The sequence below is a fragment of the Haliotis asinina genome, chromosome 16 (genome assembly GCF_037392515.1).
Source record: "Haliotis asinina isolate JCU_RB_2024 chromosome 16, JCU_Hal_asi_v2, whole genome shotgun sequence".
NCBI classification, from domain to species: domain Eukaryota; kingdom Metazoa; phylum Mollusca; class Gastropoda; order Lepetellida; family Haliotidae; genus Haliotis; species Haliotis asinina.
In genome coordinates, this window is record NC_090295.1 from 680626 (window position 1) to 704454 (window position 23829).

Genomic DNA, 23829 nt, shown 5'->3' on the forward strand with positions numbered 1-23829 from the left:
CTCTCTCTCTCTACACACACACGCACACACACACGCACGCACACACACGCATGCACACACACGCACACACACGCACAAACACACACACAAACACACACAAACACACACACACACACAGGTTGGAATGTCTCCAAATTCTGTATTCCTCCATCTGTCATTAACACCCTGCTTCAAACCTCATTCCTTCAGAATTGAAATTCTGTAACATTGATTTTTTTCTCTCCTCAAATAAATGATACATTCCTTGAATGTTTCCTCTCTGAGCCCCAACCACAGACATAGACACAACCCCCAGTCAGAGAAAATTCACAGCTATTACCCCTAAGACAAAATACACAACTCTCCCCAGTCAGGCAAAATACACAACCCTAACCCCTATAACAGAATATACAACTTTCATCCCTTAGACAGAAGACAAAACCCTCACTCTTTGAAAACATCCCCATCCCCTCAGACACAAATATTCTTCCTCGACCACCATTCTTTCCTGTTGCTTTTTCATCAGAATCACTGACAACTATTACCTTAGTCTCACCAACACACTATCCATCTTTCCATGGTGCTCTCAAGTTTTTAATCATCAGTCCTATGTTCCTACTGGTGTACCTCAGCATCAGGACTTCCCCCACTTCTGCAGTCACATGCTGCCTTTACTACTCAGTAAGAACACATGCATGTGATCCCCATCACACATCCTCTACCCCCATTCTGGTCCACACCCAATCCTCAGCCCCAATCTGCTATTCTGACAGCCCATTCTGAACTTCACCCAATCCTCATCCCTCTATCACCTATTCTGACCCTCATCCAAACCTTCCTCATTTTCAATCCACAAATCCTTCCCCACACCTCCCAACTCACCCAGCCCTCATGGTCTACATCCCAATCACACGATGCCATCATCTCTGATTTAATGTCAAAGTTCCAATCAAACCACATCTCCTCAACCCATCCTAATGCTCCACTCTTCATCCCTATCCCCACTCTAACACTCCTCACCCCATCCCCATCCCCATCCCCATCCCCGTCTTAATGCTCATCTCCCCACCCCCACCCCAGTAACATCACCCCCATGACTTCATCTGCCCTGACTTCCAAGCCAGATGTCAAAGTTGCAGTCAAACTAAATTTCTGTACCACCCGCGTTTTCTTTCCCCTCCCCACATCCATAAATGACATGTCCCTGCCAGCCCTCTTAAATGACATGTCAAAGTCTCCTGTTCCTGTCTCCCCCTACACCCATCGTCATGTGCCCCCTCCCACCTCAACCCACTGCAGGTCTTTAGCTGAAGGGTGCATCAAAATCAAACTTCATTAAACACACTCTACAATCAATACTTGGAGTCGAATTCTCTGAAAATTTGAGTCTCTCTGGTTGGTGTAGTGAACAGCGCCCCCTAGCAGCATGTCGCATTGGAAACTAATTATGGGTTCATTTTTGTCGTAACTGATCGCGTAGGTTCAGGTCTAACATGTTTTTTCAACATTTTGATTTTCACCTGTAGTAGGGCTGGAACCAGCAGAGGAAGCAGTGTAATGTCGGCACGGCCGATGCTGTAACACTTAAATACAGATTTTGAACATGATTTTCCCAAAAGCCTGCACATTAAATTAGTTATAGACATTAGACTAGTAAATTGTTCGGAAAGGATATCAAAGACATCATGAACCAGATCCAGCCTGTGTCTCTATAGGAGAAACAAATGCACAACTGCTGCACTGTTTGTGAAAACACAAGTAGGTCTTAATGCTAGTGCAGTTTCCTGGCAGGACAGACAATAGTATCGAGTTTCATTAATGCCATCAGTCATAACAAATGTCATAACAAATGTCATAAGGCAAATGTCACATGTGATCTAATGGTGGTGAGGGCATTTCAAAGTATGGTCATACTGACAGATCCTATGGCATGAGGATTCCTCAGGTGACATCATCTCTGATAAGGTCATTGCCTCAAGATGACATGTCTTGGTACAAGGGTTAGTTTACAAGCAGTTTTCACAGACAGCCTAGCCCACAGTTTCTTGTTAGAGAGCCTAGCTCACAGTTTCTTGTCCCAGAACCTAGATCACAGTTGCTCCTTACAGAGCCCAAGTCCCAAGTCACAGTTTCTCCTTTCCGAACCAAAGTCACAGTTTCTCCTTACAAGGACTAAATCTCAGTTTCTCCTTACTGAGCTGAGGTCACAGTTTCTCCTTACTGAGCTGAGGTCACAGTTTCTCCTTACAGAGCCCAGGTCAGAGCTGGGGTTACAGTGTATCCATGCAAAGTTTGGGTTGACAGTATCTCTAGGCTGAGTTATATTCTCTGCTTACAGAGCCTAGGTTACATCATAGGAGCTTAGATACAGTGTATCTTTACAGAGTCCAGGCTACAGTGTGTTATTACAGGGCGGAGATTACCTTCCTGTCCTATCCACATAAGGTTACAGTGTCTCCTTATAGGGGCTAGGTTATTTTGCCTCCCTATATGGCCTAGGCTACAGCATCTCCTTATAGGGCCCAGGCTACAACATCTCCTTATAGGATCTAGGTTACAGCATCTCCTTATAGGATCTAGGTTACAACATCTCCTTATAGGGCCTAGGCTACAACATCTCTTTATAGGGCCCAGGTTACAATATCTCTTTATAGGGCCTAGGTTACAACATCTCCTTATAGGGCCTAGGCTACAACATCTCTTTATAGGGCCCAGGTTACAATATCTCTTTATATGGCCTAGGCTACAGCATCTCCTTATAGGGCCCAGGCTACAACATCTCCTTATAGGATCTAGGTTACAGCATCTCCTTATAGGATCTAGGTTACAACATCTCCTTATAGGGCCTAGGTTACAACATCTCTTTATAGGGCCTAGGTTACAACATCTCCTTATAGGGCCTAGGTTACAACATCTCTTTATAGGGCCTAGGTTACAACATCTCTTTATAGGGCCTAGGTTACAACATCTCCTTATAGGGCCTAGGTTACAACATCTCTTTATAGGGCCTAGGTTACTTTGTCTCCTTATAGGGCCTAGGTTACAACATCTCCTTATAGGGCCTAGGTTACAACATCTCTTTATAGGGCCTAGGTTACAACATCTCTTTATAGGGCCTAGGTTACAACATCTCTTTATAGGGCCTAGGTTACAACATCTCTTTATAGGGCCTAGGTTACTTTGTCTCCTTATAGGGCTTAGGTTACAACATCTCCTTATAGGGCCTAGGTTACAACATCTCCTCATAGGGCCTAGGTTACAACATCTCTTTATAGGGCCTAGGTTACAACATCTCTTTATAGGGCCTAGGTTAGTTTTTCCTTACAAGACCCAGGTTACAGTCTCTCCTTTTAGGACCCAGGTTACAGTGTCTCCGTTTAGGGCCTATTTTACAGTGTCTCCCATGGAGCATGATAATTTTGATACTGTGTTGGCAGTGAGGAAAGCAATGTCAATGTCAATCATGTCGTCACAACATTCTAGCCCAACACTACTATATCTGTTATATTTCTATGATAACACCCATTCCTGACAACACAGGTAGAAACTGACATGTTGATACTCCATCACCCCTACAGCAGACAACGACATCAGCGATTTGTAACTCTACAAGTTGTAATCAAAGCTGTTTCCAACAGAATGTCTTTCCAATACATGGAAATCCGCATCCTTTGGGGCAATATTGCTGGGAATAAATTTTTTAAAAGCTTTTCACATTCCTGAAGTGAAAAAATTGCAATCAAGAAAAATGACAATATGGCAGAAAGAGGAGTGTTTTGTCATCGAGTGACAGTAATCCCCTTCATGTGACGTGTTCTGCACATGCAGGAAAAAACGCTGCTACCCGCGTCCTAAGTTTCCTGCATGCACGGATGGTGGAAAGCAGGCAGCTGTAGTGGCGCCCCCTAGGAAAGCTAATGAGTGCTCTCTTCCAACAAGAAGCTGACACATGGACGATCGGGGAAGGAAACTGATCTGAAAAAATTTGTCAAATTACGCTAGGTTCTTCCGCGCATTTCCTGTCTTAGTTCAAAATGAGGCTGTATGCCGCCCTGATACGGCGCCTGTGGCACCCTTCTACCCTCCGCCTGGATATTTTACGTTTATTTCCACGTATTCACGGAAGGTTCGACAGTGGATGATTACTAACGGGCTCTTACATAATCAACGTTCTTGCACATCCGAGCCTTCAACCCTCTCTCCCCAAGCCCAATCTCTCTCTCCTAAGAGCCTGAGGATTTCTAATCAAATCTGCGGCCCTGCACACGCATCATTAGCATGTGCCTGACATGGACACAACGGTACTCACTGAGCATGTCCATCCCCAAGGACGGTTTTAATTGGCTCCCTACGCAATTGCACCTCGGCTTTAGGTTACTCAAGGTCATGACCTTCACAGAAGAAGCTACCATCAGTCTTGCTTTACGGAAAGAACTTGCTTGTAATACACTTGTGAATTTCGATGAAATTTACATATGGGGAACAAGGATTTTTATTGCACCATTTCTTTCCACGTCTTTCACTCTTGCCAGTATTGGTCTGAGCTGACTTGAAAAAATTGCCCAGGATACTACCCTTAAATCCCCATACATAGCATTAAAGAGGATGTATCACATTAAATCACATTTACGATTTTTATAGGACACAAAGTGTTAGCATCCCCATTCAATAAATCTGAAATATGCATTACTTCAGATAACTGAATCAGACAAGCAAAGAGACAGAAATTATGAAAAAGAATGACAGTATTGAACACTTACACTCTTAAATGTCATGCGTATGATGAAACACATGATTATAAAAACACTTCCTGTGAACAAGTGTCATTGGAGTGCTGTCATATCATGTCCTACAGCAGGAGTGGATCGTGCTGGTTCTCAGTTCAGACTGGATGATATAGTGACTTGAATCAGGAACACAACATGAGACAGGCATGTGGATGCTATTTACTCTTCTGGGGATCGCAGCTATTGTTCTCATGTTTTCCATTTCAGAGAAACATTTAAGATTTATGAAAGCATCATAAGTGGCTTTGAGAAAGTATTACATGTGTGAAGCAAATATGCAATGCATCAGAAAATGTTAGAAAAACATCTCATGCTAACACAGACACATACATTGACATGCACACTTTGTCACCAGGTCATATGGTCACCATGTCATGTCAGACACCCCCAGAGGTGTTGGTCACCATGTCATGTCAGACACCCCCTGGAGGTGTTGGTCGCCATGTCATGTCAGACACCCCCAGAGGTTTTGGTCACCATGCCATGTCAGACACCAGCTAGAGGTGTTGGTCACCATGTCAAGTCAGACACCCCCTGGAGGTGTTGGTCGCCATGTCATGTCAGACACCCCCAGAGGTTTTGGTCACCATGCCATGTCAGACACCAGCTAGAGGTGGTAGTCACCATGTCATGTCAGACACCACCAGAGGTGTTAGTCACCATGCCATGTCAGACACCACCTAGAGGTGATGGTCACCATGTCATGTCAAGCACCATGCAGTGCAATCAGTTGCCTAGTCAGGCAATATTTTGTGTAACATGCAGCGATATAACACAACTACTCTTCCTAGCGGTGTATGATAGTGCCTAACCCCAATTACGCCCACACACTCAAACCTGCACACATACCAACCTTCCCATGCACACACTATTTCTATCAGTATGAAACTTTCATTATTGAAAAAAATATTTGACATCCAATTCATGTTTGCATTTGGTTGACAGAAAATCAGAATCCTCAAGAATCCTTGAGAATCTTTAGTTTGAGCATGGGTTAACGAGGAACGAGGAACATCAGCGACAAAGCTAAAGGGTTAATGAGAACTATGCCACTCCGTCCTAAGCCCTGAATTGAATTTGATGCTTTTATGTCGTATGTTTGGACTTTTACAAGGCAGAATGTAATCACCTTGTATTTTGTTACATCAGAATAATGAGGGACGATACCACCATGGTTACAAAGAACTTCCTTGTCTTTCAAAGCATTTAATGAGATTCCATGTCGACATTATTTAATTCTTCTGCACAGTGAAAACTTTACACATTGAAATCCTCCTCACGAATACCGTAACTCTCACGAAAATTGCACAAAATATCTTCTTAGTTACTTATTGCTACGCTACTGTATTCCCATAATCTAGGTGTCAGAATTCCCATTCTAAGGATTTAGGTAAGTGGCGTGAAGTTTGTGGTACGTCTAATGTTGTTGCTGCTATTTTAAAACAAAGGAGAGTTGCTTGCATATTCTTAACAGAATCAAACATGTACTAATGCCCTCTTCAGTTATCTTCATCCTGCACTTTATCAATCTACCCTTCATCACTCCTTCCTGTGTGAGGCTCTCCTCCTTCTTGTTGCCTTTCATCATTCTTCATCACTCCTTGCCATGTGAACCACTCCTCCTTGCAGTTGTCGTTCATCATCATTCATGTCTCCTTACTATGAAAGACTCTCCTACCTGTTGCTCTTAATCATCCTTCATCACTCCTTCCTGTGTGAGGCACTCCTTCCTGTATGAGGCACTCCTTTCTGCTGCCCTTCATCATCCTTCATCTCCCCTTGATGTGTGAGCCACTCCTTCCTATTGTCCTTCGTCATCCTTCATCTCCCCATGATGTGTGAGCCACTCCTTCCAGTATGAGGCACTCCTTTCTGCTGCCCTTCATCTCCCCTTGATGTGTGAGCTGCTCCTTCCTGAGTGAGCCACTCCTTCCAGTATGAGGCACTCCTTCCTGTTGCCCTTCGTCATCCTTCATGTCTCCTTGATGTGTGAGCCACTCCTTCCTATTATCTTTCGTCATCCTTCATCTCCCCTTCATGTGTGAGCCACTCCTTCCTACTGCCCTTCGTCATCCTTCATCTCCCCTTCATGTGTGAGCCACTCCTTCCTGAGTGAGCCCCTCCTTCCAGTATGAGGCACTCCTTCCTGTTGTCCTTCATCATCCTTCATCTCCCCTTGATGTGTGAGCCACTCCTTCCTGAGTGAGCCAATCCTTCCAGTATGAGGCACTCCTTCCTGTTGTCCTTCATCATCCTTCATCACCTTGATGTGTGAGCCACTCCTTCTTATTGTCCTTCGTCATTCTTCATCACTCCTAACTGAGTGAGATGCTCCTCCTTCTTGTTGCCTTTCATTACTTTAAGATCCATCTCGCATAAGGGAAATGATTTAAAAATATACATAAAACTCAAATATACTTGATAGACATGAGTTTTTCTAAATGCAACCTATCAAAAATGATTCACAATTCCCTTTTTTGACCATCTGAACCACAACCTGGATACACACGAAGAGATAAGTGTACTGGTCAACTACCCACGGTTGCCTCCCTTGGAAATGATAAGAACCTATATGATAGTGGTTTGAATCCATGTTCACCTTGACTGTGTGCTGAGGTTTGTCAGTTCCATACCCATTTGGGTTTCACTAAAATAGTAATAAGGGAATCATGGCTCAGTTGCACACTTTAATGATCTATATCATTTTTTTTCCAGGACACCAAAAGGAAAAAAAACATCATGGAAGCTCTTCTGCCTCAACACAGACATGCCTGTTAAAGACCCTTCATAAATTGCTGGAATATAGCTAAAAGCATTATATTCCATTACTAATTCATCTAATTTACAAACGTATTAAACCATCAAATGATGCGAGCATAACACTGACATTAAACCTCACTTGCAAAAATGAAAATAATAAATTCATTCTTCTTTAAAATGAACGTGACACTTTTTCATCACAAAATCTCAAATCTCTCACATTCTGGATTTCTTACTGGTCATTTCAAGTTACACTTTCCACTGGATATGAAGCTGCCACGTTTTTCTGATGGTGATAGTGTGGGTTTCAAAGTCTATGCAAACCCTTAAATTGCAAGTGATTACTACCATTTATAGATTATTAAATAGGTGTATCATTTCTGTCTATTCACTTTGACCCACATGAAATTTACAAAGAGGATATCTGTCTGGTAATATGATAAGGCAGATTTTATTGCTTAAATAAGGAAATAACCAAAATCATGATTTAGCCACACATATGCTTGTTTATGACACATAATAGTAGGATTTACATAAAATCTGATCATTCATTGTGAAAGTCTTAAAATGTGAATAGCATCTCATTTGACTGGAAAATACTAATGATCTCAGATTAAAATACAGATATGCCAGAGTGAACAAAAATCACTCACACCTCAAATCTGAAATAATTTAAAACAAACTAAGATTGTTTATATTACATCACCATAAGTAAATAGCAAACTGACTTAGCATACAAAACTTTGCCACATGTCAGTTTGCTGTCATCCAAATATTTGCCTAAAAATCAGAAATAAAAAGTGTCACTTACAAAGCAGTTCTGGGTTGGCCATCAATGTTATCATGTGACTAAATAAACACCACCATTGAAGCAAGTTCTTCACTAGGGGTAATGCAATACACATCATTAGCTCAATTGCAGGGCTGAAATTAAAATGAAGCTCTCTCTTTTCCTGGTCCGAGTCAGCTGTTATGCATATCAGCTCTATTACTACATGAGGATTAGACAGCTTATCTTCCCAAATTAGTTTTCCAACACAGCTGGCTATTAAGGCACCAGTGGCCATTCTCTTCTGCACAAGGACTTGCAAACACCCAAACATGCACTGAAGAACTAAACTTACCTGTATTAATATCAGGCAGTTCCTACTCTATGGCTTGCAAGCTTACCTTACCTTGTTCTGATATGATTCTACTGCTACTGCTACTGCTACTGCTACTGCTACTGCTACTGCTACTGCTGCTGCTGCTACTGCTACTGCTACTACTACTGCTACTGCTACTACTGCTGCTGCTACTACTGCTACTGCTGCTACAGCTGCTGCTACTGCTACTACTACTGCTACTCATACTGCTACTGCTACTGCTATTGCTACTACTGCTGCTACTGCTGCTGCTACAGCTGCTGCTACTGCTACTGCTGCTACTGCTACTCATACTGCTACTGCTACTGCTATTGCTACTACTGCTGCTACTGCTGCTGCTACAGCTGCTGCTACTGCTACTGCTGCTACTGCTACTCATACTGCTACTGCTACTGCTATTGCTACTACTGCTGCTACTGCTGCTGCTACAGCTGCTGTGTTAATTGTATTTATGTTGAATGTATGCGTAAACCCAGCATAAAGATCATGATCATCAAGCCATACTAGTAGGTTGGAAGACCCAGGAATATGTGACCTATGTAGGGTTCAGGGAGTCCCTTTCTGCACAAAACGGAATCAGAATCATGCAAGACCAGTAATTGATTGACTCAAGCATGTCAGGCATAAAAGAAAATTGTCAAATGAATTTCATGTGAGATTGTATCACTTACATTGTTGTCATTTGAGAGTGCATGACTTCAGGTAAAGCTTAGTTAAAATCCTATGAAACTGTACATCTTTGATTACACAATATGATTTATAAAGTGGCCAAATGTAACATATGTTAGTACAAACTCTAGTACTTCATGAATTGGGTCCTATCCGGGATTCGAACCCACACTCTCAGAGTGAGGCATCTAATCACCAGCACATCCTGTGGTAGTCGCAGTGGCTTAGCACGTTACTCAACGCACTGTCTGCTGGCCATTAGGTGCCTGACTCTGAGAGTGTGAGTTCAAATCCTGGATGGGACTCAACTCATGAAGTACTAGAATTTGTACTAAGAAAGTGTAATCCCAAGTATAACATGTTACGTTGTATGCCTTTGGTAAATGTCATGTGAGAGTTCTTGAGTTCATGCCATGACTGTAGTGTTGCCATGTAGGAGTGCATGACTGTAGCATTGCCATGTAGGAGTGCATGACTGTGGTATTTACTGCCATGTGGGAGTGCATGACTGTGGTATTTACTGCCATGTAGGAGTGCATGACTGTAGCATTGCCATGTAGGAGTGCATGACTGTGGTATTTACTGCCATGTGGGAGTGCATGACTGTGGTATTTACTGCCATGTAGGAGCGCATGACTGTAGTATTGCCATGTAGGAGTGCATGACTGTAGTATTTATTGCCATGTGGGAGTGCATGGCTGTAGTATAACCACGTGGGAGTGCATGACTTTAGTATTTATTGCCATGTGGGAGTGCATGACTATAGCATTGCCATGTGGGAGTGCATGACTTTAGTATTTATTGCCATGTAGGAGTGCATGACTGTAGTATTTATTGCCATGTAGGAGCGCATGACTTTAGTATTTATTGCCATGTGGGAGTGCATGACTTTAGTATTTATTGCCATGTGGGAGTGCATGACTTTAGTATTTATTGCCATGTGGGAGTGGATGACTGTAGCATTGCCATGTGGGAGCGCATGACTTTAGTATTTATTGCCATGTGGGAGTGCATGACTTTAGTATTTATTGCCATGTGGGAGTGCATGACTTATAGCATTGCCATGTGGGAGTGCATGACTGTAGTATAGCCATGTAGGAGTGCATGGCTTGTATTTATTGCCATGTGAGAGTGCATGACTGTAGTATTGTCATGTGAGAGTGCATGACTATAGCATTGCCATGTGGGAGTGCATGACTATAGCATTGCCATGTGAGAGTGCATGACTATAGCATTGCCATGTGAGAGTGCATGACTATAGCATTGCCATGTGAGAGTGCATGACTGTAATATTGCCATGTGGGAGTGCATGACTATAGCATTGCCATGTAAGAGTGCATGATTGTAGTATTGCCATGTGGGAGTGCATGACTGTAGTATAACCATGTGAGAGAGTCCAACTTATGTAAATGTCATCTTACATGACTTAACATGTCATCATGGGGCAGCACATAGAGAAAGATAATGGCATGTCATAGTGAAGGACTTAATTTTAAATATTGCATGACTTAAGTTAACGGCATGTAAAAAGACTTAGGATAAGGTCATGAATTGTTTTCTAAGTGCATGTTTTTAGTTATGGCAAGTTAATGTCAAGTGAACGTACATGTTCAAGGTAATGTCAAGTGAACGTACATGTTCAAGGTAATGTCAAGTGAACGTACATGTTCAAGGTAATGTCAAGTGAACGTACATGTTCAAGGTAATGTCAAGTGAACGTACATGTTCAAGGTAATGTCAAGTGAACGTACATGTTCAAGTTAATGTCAAGTGAACGTACATGTTCAAGGTAATGTCATGTAAAAGTTAATGACATAGGCCTACAAAAATGCGTTTTCAAATTCAAGTTAGTGTCATGTAAAAGAGCAAGAATAAGTAAAATCATATCAGCATGCATGACTATATTTCATGTGTTTCCATGTGTTCATACTTTCAAACACAAAGTATTATGCATAAACAAATGTCTTGCCTTTGTACTTATAAGGAGATTATACAGTTTTCAGCCTGTCTTTTCCTGTGCAACTTCAGCACAATGAATTCAACGAAGGACTTCTCCGCTTTACAATACACTCAAAAACCAATAGTACAAATCTCTGCCAGATTTTATCATGCTGACTGATGCCGAGAGTTTCATGTCTAAATAATTCCATGATAATCTGTGTCATTATGGGTAAAATCGAAAGAGTAACTAAACTCTTAAGACAGCACGTGCAGCAGAAGTCTTCAGTGATAGAAGATAGAAAGACGTCAGCATGTCTTGCAGATGAAAGTGTGTTTTTTCTGTTCAGTACCTAGCTTCATCTGTATCAAAACAAAAATGGCAAGTTTGAAACTTTAAACTTACATGCAAAACTTGCCAAATCTTAACAAACATAGAACATAATACAAAATAAACATCTAGAAAGTTCACTTGTAGTCCCCCAATGTGGTATTTTAATCAAAATACCTTTGTCCCAAGCTCTGCCAAAGCACTATTCTTCACGCTGAGATGCAAGTTTAGAGATAATAGACACAAGATCGAGGGCTGAACCAAAGCGAGGCTCCAAGAGAAGATGGGGTAATGTTGGGACCTTATGATGCAAATCTAATACACAAAACAGCCGGAACAAAAATGCTTCAATTTCTGTAAACATTTTTTTATAGTAACCTCTGAGTATAATTCTACAGACTATGACAAATTAAGACCTGCGTTACTAACATTGGCATTATGATTTACAGTTTGTGCTAATAAAATCCTAATTAGTAATTTATTCGCAGCAATACTATACAAAAACAAGGTGAAGTCAGACAGATGATTAGGTATGATTATTATCACATGTTTTGTGGATTAACTCCTGAGAAAGTATAGATATCAATTTCTCTGAGTCAAACAACTCCAAATGACTACAGGTTTACAGGAGATTTATGACACTTGAAATTAAGTATAATGTGTTGTGCTGCAATACACATGATTAATACTGTTGTTTTATTTCTTATGGAAAAAAATTAAATGACAGACAATTCATTTCAAAATGTAAGGCTAATATGGAAAATAACCTTACAGCGACTATGAGTGTTCTCATCAGATACTTGGACATTGGTTCGTTTTCATCCCTTCATCAATGTCTTTCATTTCCAATATATGACTAATCACTAGTGAGTATCAAATTACTCATGATCCTTCCAAATGAGATCACATTTTTCAAACCTCACTGTCATTGATATTATATTTTCATCAACTTAGGAATACCTCAAAAAGAAAACTTTATTGAATATTTTTTTTTAATGTAGCTTGTTTTTTAAATTCAGTTTAATAGTATTTAGCTTAAAACTAATGTTATCTCTTGCAAAACTAGAAATACGAGAAATAAATTCACCTGAACTTGTTCACCATATCATAAAATTACAACTTACAAATGTCCAAGGCTCTTAAAGTGTTCGGGTAGAATGAATTGTATCTACAGTTAATGAAAGGTTTCTATTTTGATGAAATGACATTTTTTGCTAAAATTCATACAGCAAATATGAAAGCATGGTTATCATATCAAATCCTATTCAAACCCTAGAAAGACAAAACATTCACCTGAGCCAAAAATCTAAAATGCAAAAAGTCTGAATACAAAGTTCTTAGAACCAAAATCGGAAAAACGTAACCACCAAAGCACATTGCTCTTGTTCTTAGCATCTGTGAAAAAGCATGATCTTGTTACAGTAATTGCATTTGTAAATACCATTAATTATACGTATTACAATAAAAGACAATTTTCTGTAATGGACGATAAAATTGTGAAAAGAACAATAATGTTGCCGAAATTCACAGTTTTATGTTAAAAGCATTCATCAGAGCAAGGCTATAGCAACCTGCTCACACACTGCTAATAGGCCTCGTTTTTAAAAACGTTAAAGTAGTTTTTACCAATTGCTTTTTTGCCCGTCTCCATTAGTGGGGCAAATACAGCTTTCTAACTACAAGATGTAGCGCGTTATGTCCAATTTTGTCAAGTCGTACGTCTTATTGCAAAATGTGTTTCAGCTCTTCATCTAATCAGGACCACTACTCTAGACGAAGGCTCCATGCCTTTATCACTGATGTCCACATATTCCAAACATGCATTTGAACACCATCCGCATTTCTGGTGGTGCGTTCAATTACGCTGCCATGTCAAATGCACATGGACTCTTGTGAAATAACAAAATGTGAGAGCAGAAATGATGCCCAGGATATACATGAAGCAAACACTACCAATGACATATGCATAATTACATGACTCTGTTAGCACGAAATATGAGGATATCGCGAGATCACAAATTTAAAGGTGTATGTAATGAGTTTCAATACAAGACTTTGTGGTTGCCATCGGCAGGACTTTAGCATATAATGTAGTTAATGTGGAATGACTTTTGTGTCAGATTGTCGATGTTTGTGATGAAACTAGTCATTTTAAAAACCAAATTATGATTTGTGAGAGTTCAAACTGGATACAGTTTGCCCTGGAACACAGATAATGAAAAATATTATGAAATTTTTTTAAGAGGTTTCTGTACTGAAGAGTTCACACACTAATATGGAATGGTATATTTTCACAGAATGTAAAATAAGATTTGAACATAAATACACTTTAGTATTTGAATGGAAACTAATTACTTTTATCACTGTCTTTACTGTTTGTTGAAACATTAATACAAATTACTTCCTTTGTTTCAGACTCATTCAATGATCATAGGTTCATATACATTGTTCTTCATTGCAATAAAAGACATAATTTTTTATCAAAGAAACAACATCCTTTGGAAATGCAAAATTCTTATTATTAATTATTCTCATATTGTCAATATTTTGTTTAGAACTTCAGTATAACACAAAATTATGCAATTAAATTACAATAGCTTAAAAAATATTAATTAATCTATTAAAAATATATACGATCATAAAAAGGTATTGTTTGTTTACCCCAACAAGCAAGCAAAATATTTTTATAATGAGATGAAAAGAAATAAAACATATATTTTGTTCTCTTAATTTAAACATAGGCAGACTAAAATCGAATTGAAAAAGCAATACATTTTAACTGCAACATAACATGAAACATAAGCGTGTCTCATCACACATTCTCATCATAAACTTAGCATATTTACCTCTTATCTGACTAGCAGCGCTAAAAAACTGGACCTGTTCTGATTAAAACCATCACCGAGACAGTAATTATATATTTTTTTATGGACTTTGTCATAGCAAAGTTGATAGATTTGCAATAACTTGTACAAAATATGTTTCAAATTATCCCAAAGTTTATGATCAAATAAACCCTGGAATCATATTTCTAAAAATATATTGAATGAAATCAAATGGCCAAATGTGAAATAAATGTCACATTAAGCCTGTTGCAGCGTATTTTATGTTGAACCATCTAAGATTCAACACAAGCAGCCAGTCCTCATCTACCTTGTGCGATGATTTTATCACAAGGCACAACATTATTTCTTGTTTATTGACAGGCCAGCCTGATAAATTAACTCAGGAATGCACAGCATAAAGAAATTGTTATGTAATATATCTGTTTTTACAGGAATAGCAACCATCAAGAAACACGGGGAAATAATATATGCACATTGCTGATTATAAACATGTCAATTTTGGAAAATGGCAAAATAACGAAATTTTGTGTAGAAAATCCATGTACCTGATTTCTGTGAATGTTTTTTTGCATTTAAAACACCTCCTTACTGTATGCTCTATTTATCACAAACATGTTCTAATTTATGATTATTAAACAGTTCTTCAATGATTTATTAGAGTTTCATCAAGTATCATCAAGGGAGGTTGACTAGCCTAGTGGTGAAAGAACTAACTTGTCACATCAAAGACCTGGTTCAATTCCCCACATAGGTACAATGTGTGAAGCCCATTTTTGATGTTCCCCGACATGATATTGTTTGAATATTGCTAAAAAAATTATGTTAACCCAACTCACTACCTGACTCAGTGTAGGGCAAGACCGAAAACCCAGAAAATCCCTGTTGTCAAGATGCCCAACTTCCTCACAGTACAATCACTATTTGATAACGATTCACAACACATGCTCATCATATTGTCCAAGTCACACAATCAATTCTGCTTTGGGTGAAAATGTCTTTTGAATATGGAATGTGGTCTTGGAATTATACAGCATTGTTAACATACTTATAATACCTCCACCTACATTGAATTGATTCAGCTGCATTCTTGTTTCATACATTCAAAAGAAATATATTTAAACAGGTCTCTGCATCACCTGTTTGCAAATATCACACATCCTTTTTCCAGTCGTTAGTTGAACAATTGATTGTGGCCATGTGCAAGGAGTCATTCATTCATTCATTCATTCATTCATTCATTCATTCATTCATTCATTCATTCATTCACCTACCCACCCCACCCATTCATATATTCATTTATTCATTAACCCAGCCAACCAAAATTCCATCCATCCATCCATCCAGTCATCCATCCATCCATCCAGTCCATAACCTGTGAGGACCCCAGTTAAAACTGATCTTTAGTAACCAATGTATGTGGAGAGAGGTGATTAACTAAATCTGGGTGGCAATATTTCACAGTGAGGAAATGGGCGTCACAAATTGTTCTCATGTGGGAAATCGAACCCGGGTCTTCAGCCTGATAAGCAGATGTTTTTAACCATTAGGCTACCCCACTGTCCCTTGGAGTTCCTCAAAATACTGGAATAACTTCTGTCATAATCAACAATCCATTTACATCTATAGAAGCCTGTTGGCATAAACTCAAACATACATGAATCACTGATCATCTTCCTGTTTCAGTGTCTTATGGCCACACATAGCTTCACAGCTCTTTAAATACAAACAAAAGACAAAATATATAAATATCTCCTTGAGGTCCTCCCTCTTCCTCCTTTCTCTCACTCTTTACCCTGCCTCCTTATAACCACAGTCAAAATTTATGTAATGATCTGTTACTCGTTATAGCAGAAAAGAACATTCACTCTCTTTTTCACACCTGAAAATGTTGAGTAGTAAATGGGCCTTAAAGGGATATTTAAAGATTATCTAAGTGAAAAAAATACATGAAATCAATTCAGATTACTGCAGTATCAACCTCACTAAAAGAATCACAACAGATGACACACAACAGAGGAAGTAACTTTCAATAAATCTTAGCTTTGCATAAATTATACATCAATACATTTTTCATCAATAATATTGCCCTATCACTACAAATCATGGATAAATAGCATATGTTCTAACTTCTGTCATCATAAAAAAGATTCATTTATTTACATAGTTTAAGCCATAAAATAAGAGGAAATAAAAGGTATGTCTGTATTGGTGGAGATAGGTTATAGGTTCTCACTGTGTGCCTGAAGAGCGAGAACACTTAACTAGAAGGGGCAGCAATGAGGCAATGTGATACCCCCGAAAATAACTTGTTACCGCGTTAAGTGTAATAGGCAATTACTACATTATATCCTGTGATGCTCTCAAGCAAGAAATATAACTGCTTCGGATGACTTTTGAAAGACTAATGAACATCACAGAATTGTGCTATTTCATAATCTATTCATTAAGCTCTTGTCTCAAAAATGCCAATGAAAGTAAGAAGAGACATATTCATCAAAATGCTCAGCTTCTGCTTTTACTTACAAACATGTTCCAATACTGGCAAGAATTACACCAGCATGACATCTTGGGAAGAGGAACATCCAAACTTGACTTCATATATCCAACTCCTGTCCACTTTTCTACTAGTAGTGACATTGTGGCTAGATTTTCATTAGTCGACAGATGGTGCAAGGCCTAACAAAACACTGCAGAAAAAGCTGCAACAATCAATGTAAGTGGCAATTGCTTTGCAATATAATGAATTTAACTCCACAGAGAAAACTGTTCCTTTAGAGAAACAAATATAGAAATAACCTTTCAAAGTTGACAAAATGATACTTTAGTCTATTGTCATACATTGACAAAATGATTTCTGGTGAAGACTGTAACAGGCAGTAAATACACTGGTATGTTCAATATCACAGGCATGTGTTTCCTATTGGGACCAATGTCTATTCATTTGTGCATTACGTTATGCATAGCTGTTCTCATATGCTCATGAATAACATTTTCAGTGCTGATTGTCTGTCTGTCTGTCTGTCTGTCTGTGTGTCTGTCTGTCTGTGTCTGTGTGTCTGTCAATCTGAGTGTGTATATATATGTAGGCATTCTCACTTTATATGTGTGTACTGTCTGTCCATATGTGTCTGTTTGGGTCTGGGTGTACGTTTGTTTCTCTCTGTCTGGGTCTAGGGTGCATGTCTGTTTGTGTGTATGTCTGGGTCTGGGTATATCTCTGTTTCTGTCTGTGAATGTGTGAAGGAATGGCCAGTGGAGGAGAATATGTGTATTTATGTCTGTTTTATTCAGCCTGTGTCTGTGGGTGACTGTTTTTCTGAGGGTATATGTATGGAAGTATGTTCAGTAGTAGTATATGTATTGTCTTGGTCTTGTTTGTGTGTCTATCTGGGTCTGACTGTGTGTCTATGTGAAGGTATGTCCTGCAGGAAGTGTGTTTCTGTGTGAAGGTATGTCCCGCAGGAAGTGAGTGTATGTATGATGGCATGTCCCGCAGGAAGTGAGTGTCTGTTTGAAGATATGTCCCACGGGAAGTGTGTGTCTGTGTGAAGGTATGTCCTGTAGAAAGTGTGTATCTGTGTGAGGGTATGTCCTGCAGGAGGTGAGTGTATGTATGATGGTATGTCCTGCAGGAAGTGTGTGTCTGTTTGAAGGTATGTCCCACAGGAAGTGAGTGTCTGTTTGAAGGTATGTCCTGCAGGAAGTGAGTGTATGTATGATGGTATGTCCTGCAGGAAGTGTGTGTCTGTTTGAAGGTATGTCCCGCAGGAAGTGAGTGTATGTATGATGGTATGTCCTGTAGAAAGTGTGTGTCTGTTTGAAGGTATGTCCCGCAGGAGGTGAGTGTATGTATGATGGTATGTCCTGCAGGAAGTGTGTGTCTGTTTGAAGGTATGTCCCGCAGGAAGTGAGTGTCTGTTTGAAGATATGTCCCACGGGAAGTGTGTGTCTGTGTGAAGGTATGTCCTGTAGAAAGTGTGTATCTGTGTGAGGGTATGTCCTGCAGGAGGTGAGTGTATGTATGATGGTATGTCCTGCAGGAAGTGTGTGTCTGTCTGTGTGAAGTTATGTTCCACAGGAAGTGAGTGTCTGTGTGAGGATAGGTCCTGAAGGAAGTGTGTGTCTGTGTGAAGGCATGTCCTGTAGGAAGTTTTTGTCTGTGTGAAGGTATGTCCCGTAGGAAGTGTGTGACTGTGAAGATACTTCCTGCAAGAAGTGTGTGTCTGTGTAAAGGTATGTTCTGTAGAAGTGTGTGTGTGTGAAGATATGTCCTGCAGGAAGTGTTTGTCTGTGTGAAGGTATGTCCTGCAGGCAGTGTTTGTCTGTGTATATCCGTTTTGTGCTAGCGTAGAGCTAGAAGACAACTTTACCACTACGTTGACAGACAAGGAGATGGAGACACAATACAACACAGTTGCGATGATTCCTCAATATGTACTCAATGTGTATCAGCTGATCATAATTTAGCAAAGGGACACAACTGATGACAAAGCATTGAAATCACAGTACCATTGAACATTAGTGCTATAGTACCCTACCTTACCTCATCATTATTCAAATGGCGGCTCATCAAACCAGAGTGGCACTGTTTTGAGGGGTTATTATACTGCCAGGAATATATCATGCTAATGACAGGATTAAGTTATCACGATATCAGTGGAAGTAACAAGATGTAGGACAACAAGATGGTGAAGCAGTATAGCGAAGGAACAATGTATCTTGTGGCGAATGTGAAAACCTTACAGAGCTTGGCTAATAATTACTCTTAGAAAACCAGTGATGGTGCAAACCAGTGAAATCTTGACATATACTTAAACTAAAATGTCAAACCTTGCCTATGCAATGCTCTGACAAAGATTTGAGGCCAAATAAAAATGAAAATTTGAAAAAAACTATAACTATTTGAAGTTTCAGACATTAAACTATGACAAAATTCAACTCATAACGAGCAAAATTGATTGCTTTTATGCATTTTGTATCTTTGATATGTCTTTTTAGTATCATATTACATAAACTTGAACATTTGACACCAACAAACAACTGAAATTATTGTACTGACAGACATTGCAGAGAAAGTGAAAAGACATGTCTAAACCGCTTCTCAGAGAAACAAAACAAAGAAAATATTCCACTAATAACAGAAATTGCATGGACAACTCACAGACATATACAACGTCAGAACATCGTGAAAACAATAAGTTCTCATCAATGGTGTTTCGAGGTGTATTGTCCACGTTCTCACTTCATTAGACTGGAGTCTTAGAGAGTGACAAAATATGACACATGAACAGAACATGCCATGTTTACTTGATGTTTTGTTCAGATGACACAAAACACGAGAAGTATTTAACAAGATACAACAAAACTAGAGTTAATGCTACACAATACAACACAAGAGACAGAAGGGCACATTATAACAAAACACAAGAACTTCTGTCACACAATACAACACAAAATACAGCAAAACAATATAACACAAATACCTTAACACAATCTAACAAACCACAATTACTTCTGTGACACAATACAACACAATACAAATTAGAGGAAAACAATAACTTATTAATGAAGCTACATAGATGAGTTTGTTACTATGTTTGTCCTCCTCACCTTTGGATGATTGTTAATGAAATCTTCATCATAGCATGTGTCTCTGAACTGACGCAAGAAAAATAACTTATCCACTTCAATATGCATCTGCAGACATGTTCATATTGTATATTCATGTACAAAATTACCTTTGGGCTGTCATACTACCTCAACATAATTGTGTCAGTGTTACTAAACCACATGTAAAATGTGGTCAAATGTAACATGTAGTGGTGGAAGTCAAGGTGGCAGACTTTGTGTACTGGTGATTAGATGCCTGACTCTGAAGGTGTGGGATCAAATTCTGGATAGGACTTAACCTAACACAATTACCAGAATCTGTATTTTACTGAGAAATCATAAATCCTAAATATAACAACACATGCTAAACCACAGACACACACAAACACACACAGACACACACAGACACACAGAAGAAACAACTTAACAGTTTGGGGTAAATCAGAAAACAATAAGATTTTAAACTGTAGAGTTCCACACCACCACTGTCTCCTCTGCACACAGGCCCATACATGATGATTCAAACAACTGATTTATTTGCTTTGTATGTGTGACTTTTATTTATGTCAAGCTATATTTAAAGCTTTAATCACGTTTCAACAACAACTTTATTCAACACAACAGCTAGTTGTTGAATATCATATGACAAACTGCTAAAATGTACCTTGTTTATTTGTGTTTATTCATAGTTAATATGTGTAGAGCCTAAATGCTAATCTACATAAAACCTATACGCTGATTTTGTCATATCAGGCTTAAAAACAATAAAAAAAAGAAAGTGAACAAACATTTTGAGGAATTTAGGAGATTTAAGGTAATGCATATATCTCTAATTCCATTCTGCTATCAAATGCATTTCTTTAAATAACATGCATCCTGACTCAGAATTTGAACAGCAAACACAGTAGATATGTAGCTCACCTAACTTTCTGTCAGTTTGTCTTGATATTTATCATGCCACATATAATATGCAATACAATCTAATCAATTGTAAAAGAATTTATTCATCAGTTATTCCTCAGCCTGATATTAACATCAATAACGATGACATTCACACCAATTAGGAATTTGAGTGGAAAGTTGGACAAGGCTAAATCAGATCAGAGTTCTTAGAACAATTTATTATAAAAATTTGGATTAATTTATAAACTGAATAACCCAGCAGGCCAATGATTTTGAAACAATGACATTTGAGAAAGCATTGTCATTACTAAGCATTGTCAATTAAAACATAAAAAACAACAGAAACAATTAAGGTGTATGCAGATACATAATTATCAAGTGTCCTGATTTTCTTGTAAGAAAATGTGCCAAGATGATGTGTACTGACAAACAACAAGGAGTTAATTAGGGTATTCATGCCTAAAACTGTACAAGTACCCGTGAGGAATTCTTAAGAAAAGATTACTCACATGTTCTATAAAAAGTTAGACAGCCATTTGGGTTTTTTTTGTTTGGTTGAGTTTTTTTGAGAAAGGACAAAAAATATGTTTCAGATGGTTGACAAGGGAAATGAACAAATAACAAAAAACATAAAGGTGGGACATGTGCTATGATGGTGTGTCATGACAATGTGCCATGATGGTGTGTCATGACAATGTGCCATGCCACAGTTCACTAAACCTGAGGTTAAGGTAAGCTGATAACAGACACAAAACTTGTAGCTTGTAATCTTACACCTGGACATATGCAAGCAATTGATCCATGAAATAAGTGATTGTAGTTTACAGATTCAGAAAACATTTGTCAACATGAAAAAGAACAAATAATTGAATAAAATTATTTTCCAGTGTAAACTAAATTTTTGATACACACAGTTTGAAATAAATTAAGTTTCCTTAAAAAGTACATACAGTAAAAGACCAAAATGTCTCCTCCTCCTTTTGATTATGACTGCTTCTCAGTGAGTTTGACTAGATAAATTATCGATTGAAAAGCTAACATCAAATTTCCCTGAATGAACAGATTTAGTTACTGAAGATATAATTGCTTCTGAAATTATCCACGCAAAAAGTGATTATTAAACACTTACAACAACAGAAATTATGTATTGGTTTAGCAGACAGAAATATGTCTTAAACATCTAACCAGTATCACTGATTTTCCCTTTATATAGAAAAGAAAAATATTAAATTCATCATTTAAAATATGGTCAGAGTAAGTAAAATAAAATGGATATATTTCCCAAGAAAACAAAATGTAAAATATTCAGATAATCTTCTGCATTACCTTAGAAGAACATGAGTGATAATCAGTAGATTCAGCTCTGAATATGACTGCATGTTAAATAGGACATTAATAACATTTGAGTAAATATAAGATATGAGAATTTTCACCAAAGCAATCTTATGATTTATTTTCAGTATTGTTTATCTCAAGTCAACTTGACATTTCAGGGAGGAATGAATTCATTCTCAACAAAAACCTCTCCTATTTTGGATAAGCCAAGAAAAGAAACTTGGTCTACATGAGACAGTCAATTTGTACTCCATTACAGCCAGATAATATCCACCATGACCCTCGTCCAAGGTTATTTTTGTCTGCAGGATTGAAGTATTTAATCAGATTAAATTTTGATATGAAATCAAGTACAAAAATCATTCAAAAGCATAATTTCCTAATTTTTTAATGCAAACTAATCAAATCATTAAATGAATATGAATTCAATTTTCATGATAGAATCATGATCGGGGAAGTTATTTTTTCTATTTCAATGAATAGCAAATCCAAAAAATCCTCAGTTAAGCTCACCCTGTTGAAAACGACACAACGTCATACCATGTGTTCAACTACAGCATAAACACTAAAATCAATTGACAGCATATGACAGTATTCTTACCCAAATTTCCCAAATCATGAAAGAAATAAAAATGCAGAATTAAAAATTAACAAAGTTGATTGAAATCAGTAGTTTTCTCATTACACTTGTGTAATGGTTGCATTGAGATAAAAATCAATCTCCCCTCCGAACATTCCCCAAGCCCGCTCTCTCAACAGAGGGGGTTCTTAGTGAAGAACACTTCAGAGAAAAAAGGCTGAAAAGCTTACCTGCATCGGCGTCCAGAGGCTGAAATCCTCTCTTTGGTGCCTTTCGGTCATATTCAGTCCAGCGTAGCATTCCGGACTGCCAAAAGATCGATACATCATAATTGAGAAAAGTTAAGTAAAATCTATGTGTAGAAATCTTCTTTGTCTTGGCTGAATCTCAGTACAGAGCTAGGCAGGAACTGACATGGTTTTCTAAAACGGGAGTTATTACTCAACAAGTCTCGCCTGAGGGGTGCTACCACTCCGAAATCACACCCTCAGGGATCCCTCCGATCTCTCCATGAAAAATCTCACCACTGCTATAGTGCTGAGCGCGAGGGAAAAAGACTTAGAGTGGGGCCCCAAGTGTGGCTTAGGTGGTTTTACGTTGGAGAATTTGATATCACCAGCGATGTCATTAACAAAGCTGCTGAGGGAGAGGGCTAGCGCTGCAACTGTAGAAACCACCGTTACCAATTTGCTGCACAGAACGTGCAAACCATGAAATTCTTGGGTTTGGAGAATCCTACGATTCTTCACTCTAATTTACATAATTTTCAGACGTGGGAATTTTTTTTTTACAACCTTAAATCCTTGTTCGAGTTATTTGTTGAAACAGTTTTCATTTTCATTTAAACCATCATAAACATTGTAGTTTCACTATTGAAAACTGACTTGTTAATATCTCAGTCATTGGTTGCAAATCAGATACAATAAATCTGGATGATTCTCAAATT

General features: G+C 38.5%; 1 protein-coding gene across 1 annotated transcript in view; it reads right to left on the reverse strand.

Moving 5' to 3' along the window:
- LOC137268898 (zinc finger protein rotund-like) overlaps positions 1 to 23409 on the reverse strand; it is a 212190-nt gene extending 188781 nt beyond the window's left edge. Inside the window, exon 1 of the mRNA XM_067803504.1 lies at positions 23114 to 23409. Coding sequence (XP_067659605.1) covers positions 23114 to 23212 — 99 coding nt within the window. The 5' untranslated portion in view covers positions 23213 to 23409. The remainder of the gene's footprint in view (positions 1 to 23113) is intronic.
- Between the last annotated feature and the right edge of the window lie 420 nt (positions 23410 to 23829).